The following is a 7,095-nucleotide window of genomic DNA, read 5'->3' as shown; positions in this document are numbered from 1 at the left end:
ACATTTTATAAATATACAAATTTTATACATTTTTTAAAATATTTTTTTAAAAATTATTATTATTTTGTGTGTACCATCAAATCAGATCTGACTGGTACAGGAGGAGATTTGTTCTTCCTTCCCTAGCTAGCAGAGCATCTGGTGGATTCAAACCACGCACCTCTGGGATTACAGTGTTTTATACATTTTTTTTTAATGGTAACAGTAAACTTTCCAAAGTAGTTATCAGCATTGTATGGAAGTTCTTTATAAATTAAAAAAAGACACAACTATTTTTGTATTGCATGTTTCACATTTTAAATTATTTTTTCAGTGTATCATTATACTTCTTTATGACTCTTATTTGCATTTTCCTGATGACTAATGAAGTTTATCAATTCTGTTGCATGTTCCCATAGATAAAGGGTTCCCCTCAATTTACTATTCTTTTCTTCATAATAATTTAGAGGAATTTCTTATTTATTATGACTTAATTTGTAGTAAACATGGAAACAGATAAATTACAGAGAGACCTGAACTTATTTTGGCTGGATTTAACTGTAATATTATTCTGCCTTGCAGTGGGCAAGTGATTTTTCCAAATAAACCATATTAATTTAATTTATTGTTTTATTATATTTATTGTGTGGTCACTAATCTTACATCATACAGAAATGTCTATCTCAGGTGGTCACTAATCTTACATCATACAGAAATGTCTATCTCAGTTTTCAGATAAATGTGACCTGAATAATTTAATAATAATAATGATAATAATAATAATAAATTTTCTGAATAATTTTTCATATCCTTGAGGGAGATAGATACTTCTAAAACAGAATTTAATATGCACTGATTATAGATGGAAAGCGATTAATAGATTTGACTACACTGAAATAAAAAATATTATCTTCATGAAAAACAATACAAAGAAGTTAAAAGGTAAGGTTCAGAGCAAGAGAAATATTTGTAATGAATATGTCTAATGGGAGATTTTTTTCCAGAATTCAAATAAGAAAACTATTTTGGTAATAAAATTTACATTATATAAGTATATCTGTAACTATATTAACAGGATTGCTTTCTTCACTGAAGTTAATTTAAAAAAACAGGGGGGGGGGGCAAAGGAAAAAGACCAGTTCATACATCAGATATTTCTTTAACCCTGTCCTGTACTGTTGATTCTGACCCCAAGAAACAGCATTGCAGGACTTCCCCATTTAATATAGTTTCAGAGGCTATAATCTATGGAAATAATCAACCAATCAAACAATCCCTACACATTGATATATTATTAGTGTAAATACCCTGGCTTTTTCAAATCTAATATACTTTTGCACAAATTGAACACATTCATGAAGAACTCATTAGTTATAAAAATACTAGTGTTACACTTGGTAAATTAATTAAAACACTGAGTCTAGTTATTTCATTATCTAAATATTAATAAATTCCACAGACATTTAATGTACTCAAATAATCAAATATTTTTTAGTTACAGTTTATTTGTATATATTATGGTCTCAAAACTTATTGAAACCATGTAAAACCATGTTTTAAATATGAAGTTATATTTACAATTGCGATAAAGTAAAAAAAGTCTTAAAATTTCACTTGAGTACTGCTATAAAATATAGAAATAGTTATGTTACAAGTCTTTATAATGTAATTAAACAACTTTAATATATTTTTAAGAACCTAATCTGCTTTTTAAGTATTCGAGTTATTTTCAAAAAAAATTGTGGGTCGCTATAAGTTGTATTTGACTCTAAGGCAATCAACAACAGCATACTTGGTAGTCATGGATACAATTATAGTCATCTAAAGAAATGAGATCAAATGATGATCCCACAGTTTTGGTACTTTCATTATTATATTACCTCTGAGAAATTATCTAGTTATAAATAAATATCAATTTACTAAGAACAAAAGCTAATTTGTCATAAAAGTTTGATTGAAAACTCTGGTATATTAAAAACTTTCTCTTTTGAAATTAAACTGACTTGATCCACTTGAGATCATGTAGAGCACTGATTTTTATTCCATAAAACTGTGGAAGTTGTACAACTTTTATATACTGTTTATTTCTTATATTTTCCCCAGTCTGAAAAATTGATAAAAAGACTTCCATGACAGCTGTGTCATAAGACATTTTTATTTTGCTGCTGCTGAGTTCACACTGTCAATTTTAATGAATCCTAGCCAATTAAAGTGCTGTGCATATTTTTCCTAAGCCATAATCAATATAATCAATTCTATTTTTACAGAACTATACAGATATAATTTTATCACAGGATGTTGAAGACTAATTCAGGGTTGTTGTGTTGTTGTTGTTGTTTTTTTTAATATACTGCAGAATTGTGAGAAGCTGGAGAATAATTTTGATGACATCAAGCACACGACTCTTGGTGAGCGAGGAGCTCTCAGAGAAGCAATGAGGTAAGTCTGGGTCACCATAGCAACAGTCACAGATGTGGTAAAGAAAAAGTCATTCTTCATTATTGGGGGAACAAATGAGTTCATTGCCACCATTCAGCTCTGTTCTCTAAGGTATTAATTTGTCAGTGGAGAGACTTCCCTTGAGGCTGTACTTTGGTTTTGAAGCTGCATAAATGTTAAGCCTCAGTGCACAGTAAAAAATGTAAATGTTTAATTTGTTACTTAAAATGCTTAAGGGGTGTCTTGTTTTATATTTATACTAAACTGTGTGATTGAATGAAAATATTGTTCATGTAAATTCTGCCTGTATTTTAAAAAAATAAACATTGTACTATGTTGGTTTAACTGAGTAGTATTTCCTCCTAATTAATATTTAATTAAAAAAGAGGTGCTTAAATTTTCATCTTCTATTCGATTTTATGACATTATATTACAGTATATTTTAAAAGTGATTTACATTTTAGACTGTTACAAAACATGTAGATTGTTTTGAAGCACAGTGGTTTTAATGAGTCAGATACTTTTTCTTTTTTTTTGAATGCCACTATTTCTGAATACATCTAATGAAATTCTCCAAACTTAATGTGGTTTTAATAACTTTTAGTGAGGCTACCTTTATATTTGTTTGGCTAGAATCAAAGGAGCCTTTTGGCTGCACTTTAGAAATGCATCAAAAAAGAAAATTTACAGTCATTCATGCTGGAAAATAGCAAAAAATGATATTAATAATCAAATTTCTTAATTGATAATTTTCCATGTTTCTGGGATAATTGTGTCTTTGTAAAAAAATAGCAGATTTAGGTTTATTTAGACTTAGCAACTAGAATTGATTTTAAAAGACGTTTTCTTCCATGTTAGTGTCTAATTTTACGAAGCTCAATCAAGGCCAAAAATATTAAAGAAAAGATAAACCAAAGACGCTTCCTAGAAGGGTAGTTTAGACCTAATTTTGTTGTTACTAGCACACAGTTACCATATACCTTAGTTTAGAAGCCACTCTCATTTAGAAGCCTCCCTTTAACCGTGCAAGCAGCAGGGGAAAGTAATTAAATTTAATAGAAGCTGCCCTCATTTTGAAGCCACTTCTATTTAAAACCACAGGGGGAGGTAATTAAATTTAATGGAAACAGTAGCTTCTACACAAAGATACATGGTACTTCTGTACAGATGATTATGATGTCACAAAAAGAGGAATAATATATTACTAGTACTGAGGAATTACCAGCTGGAGCAAGGCAGCCTATTTTATTGTTAATGTCTTTACTAATAAAAAAGAGGAGAAAATAAAACTGAGTACACAATAGAGAATTTGTGTCTATATAAAAGGTAATCAGACATTCTCAGAAAGTTGAAGCTATTGGAAGGTGTAGTAAATTAAAATAAAATGTAAAATGTGTTGTGGAAAAGGCCAATGCAAAAATTATGAATGGTTTCTTGTTTAATATAGTGTTTTTCCATCTGTCTAAAGCTACTGTAGTTATAAATTGAACAGCCTGTTTTTGCTACATGCTGGATATAATTTTGAATATTTTAAAACTTCATGTTAATAGTTATTTAGTAAGCTATTATCAATTCTGAGTAGTTTTATATATATACTTATTTTGAAGTAAACATACAGACACAGAGAAGACAAAGAGAATGCAACTCTTGATATCTAAATAAAAGAACTGAAAACCAAAACTAGAAAGAATTGCAAAGAAGCAGTGTGAATGAAGATGGACATAAGAAAGGGAAATATAATGAACAAGGAAAGAATATGTAATCAGAAAGGGAAATTTAACATCAAGGGAGGGGATGCCCAAATTTAATTAGGAGAGAATTATAGAAGAATTATGTATGAAGACATAATTACATTTGATCAAATTTTTAAATAATTCTTTCAGGACATAACAGAATCTTCTGATTTTAAAACTATATAGAGAAACTAATGCATTTATTTTAAGAATCATTGCTTGACAAAAGTTACCTTTACTCACAACCGCAATCACCCATAGTAGAAGATAAAGCAGGAGTCTACATAATATTATTCAGCATGCAATTATTTGTAAAATATACTTTGTTTACACACGTAGCAAACTGTCACACGTACATATAAATCTACATCTGTCTGTCTCTGTGTGTATATATGTATTAATCCATATACCACACACACCCCTAGTATATTCTGATTTCTCTAAATACAGTGAAATAATTCAGTAGCTAATAGCATTCAGTAGTCTCCTATACATTTAGAAAACAAATTTCATTCAAGGAGTTGAATTTAAGAATAGGAGTTCATTTAACTGTAGTATTAGTGAAACAAACTTATAATGCAATGTGGCTAATAACATAGGAGGAATATGCACAAAGGAACAAAATTTAATTGCTCTCACATATATTATCAATTTTTGACTCTTTGAAGGGTGGTTAAATAGATCAAAGGAAACTTTGGAGATGATAAGATATTTGATATAGGCTTTGAAGGAGTGATTGTTTTGCAAGTTGAGAAAATTTAAGGCAAAGACGTGAAGACCTAAAGGTGCAAGATGCGTTCTAGGAACAGCAAATTTTAAATATAATTAAAACAAAATTATAATTTCTTTTTAGTACATACTTTGCCACAATACTCACACAGACATATTTTCTATCGGTAGTATCTGACATTATATGACATATATTCGTCAGAGAGCTGGACATGTGACTAGGGATGACAGAAAGAGAATTGATGCCTTTGAGCTGTGGTGCTGGAGAAGAGTGTTGAATATACCATGGACTGTTAGAACAAATAGGTTTGTCGTGGAGAGGGTGAAGCCTGGCAGCTCCTTGGAGGCAAGGATTTTGAAGCTTCTTGTGACATACTTTAGGCATGTAGCAAGGAAGAACCAGTCCTTGGAGAGGTTCCACTCCATGTCATGCTTGGGAGGATGGAGGGGCAGCACAAGAGAAGAAGACCCTCAATGAGATGGATCTATTCAGTGATTGGAGTAATGGGAGTAGGTGTGTCGGAAACTGTGAGGTTGGCACAGGATAGAGAAGGGTATAGGGCTCTTGTACGTAGAGTTGCTATGAGTCACAAGTGACTGTATAGCACATAACAGCAACAACATCCTATAGTGAACACAGAGCATCATATAATTAGCAGGAATTGTTATTCTTGTTGTATGATGTCATTAACTCAAGTAAGGCTCATAGTAACCTGAATCTACAGACTTGAATACTGTGCTATCCTTGTCATATCCTTGTCACTAATCCTCTTGAACCCATTGTTGCAGTGACTGTGTCAACTCATCTTTATTGGGGGTCTTCCTTTCTTTTACTAACTCTCCACCTTTTGAAACATGATAACCTTTTCCAAGGAATAGCTTCTTCTAGAAACATGTAAAAAATATAAGAGACAAAACTTTGCCATCCTTGCCTTCAAGGAACACTGAATAGTAGAGAACAATTCAGAATTTCAGAGTGATGAAGTGGGACACCAATATGCTTAGTTTGCTTGAAGAACTCGTTTACTATAGGGGGTTAGTCTCAGGAGGCTGTCTGGAGATGTGTTCATTGATAGACTCTAAGTCAGAATTTACTGTTGTTTCATGTCGTGACAACAAGTCTAAAGGAGAGTTGTCATATTTAGAGAAGGAAATGACAGAGTTCATGTATACATTATACTACTAATATTATTGATTTGTAGGAGTATTTGAGTAAGAGAAGAAAGTAAGGCCATTCATTTATTTAAAAAAAAAACACTTCATGAATTTCTGTACTATGATAGTAGTGGGTTACAAGTGTAAGTGAAACACAATCCTTGCCCTCAAGTAGATGATGTCTATTACAGGAGAAAATTACAAAAATCAGGTGCTTTAAATAAAGACCTGGAGTCTCAGTCTTTATACTTTAATGTCATTAGTGTGGTTTGAATCAAGGTTTACAAACATATTTCTCAATCAGTTATTCTGGCCTCTGACACGGAGAGCTTTTCTCGCGGTCCCTTGGCCTGGTATTGTTAGGAGCATTCCCCTCTCTTAATTAGCTTAAAACCTGAAGTCCTTTTGCTTTCTTTAGTAGAGTGCAATAGGGTTATTATATGATATACCTAAAAACAAATTTAAAAAATGATGGATGCACCACTGCCTGGTGTTCTAGAAGTCCAGAGCAGCACTTTCCAGGGAAAAACAAATAAACATAAACACCAACAAAACTGCAAACAGTGCTCTATTAAAAGTGTTCTGTATCTGTTCTGAGGGAGCTCTGATGCCCAAGGGTAAGGAGTTGCCCTGCCTGTCAAAAGGCATGTGGTTCAAATCCACCAGTTGCTCCCTGGAAAAATGATAAACAATCTTCTACTGAGTAATTTATTGCCTCTGAAAGCTCATTGAAAGGTCATCCATGATTTGGTTCCATCTTGAAAGTACATAACAAAAGCAACATATCTGTTAAGATAGTATCATAGTTTCTGTCCACATTTTGTCATTGAACACTTAACATACAGCAAACACAAAATAATTTCATTTTATGGAAGAGATCTATATTTGTTCCCATCCCAAAGAAAGGTGACCTAACAGAGTGTGAAAACTATAGAACAATCTCATTGATTTCACATGCAAGCAAGATTCTACTGAAGATTATCCAAAAACGACTGGAACAACACATTAGCAGAGAACTGCCAGAAGTCCAGTCTGCATTTAGAAGGGGTTGTGGTACTAG

The 7,095-nt window shown here is 32.0% G+C and overlaps 1 protein-coding gene across 1 annotated transcript in view; it reads left to right on the top strand.

The window, feature by feature from the left end:
* The window catches only part of DPYD (dihydropyrimidine dehydrogenase), a 1,462,963-nt gene that overhangs the window by 210,694 nt on the left and 1,245,174 nt on the right, over window positions 1-7,095 (top strand). Inside the window, exon 3 of the mRNA XM_006882430.1 lies at window positions 2,336-2,418. Within this exon, the coding sequence (XP_006882492.1) occupies window positions 2,336-2,418 (83 nt within the window). The remainder of the gene's footprint in view (window positions 1-2,335; window positions 2,419-7,095) is intronic.

The sequence above is a fragment of the Elephantulus edwardii genome, unplaced genomic scaffold (genome assembly GCF_000299155.1).
Source record: "Elephantulus edwardii isolate Elephantulus edwardi_28Jun2011 unplaced genomic scaffold, EleEdw1.0 scaffold00020, whole genome shotgun sequence".
NCBI classification, from domain to species: domain Eukaryota; kingdom Metazoa; phylum Chordata; class Mammalia; order Macroscelidea; family Macroscelididae; genus Elephantulus; species Elephantulus edwardii.
Note: the sequence above shows the minus strand (reverse complement) of the source record. Positions and strands in the feature narration are given on the sequence as shown.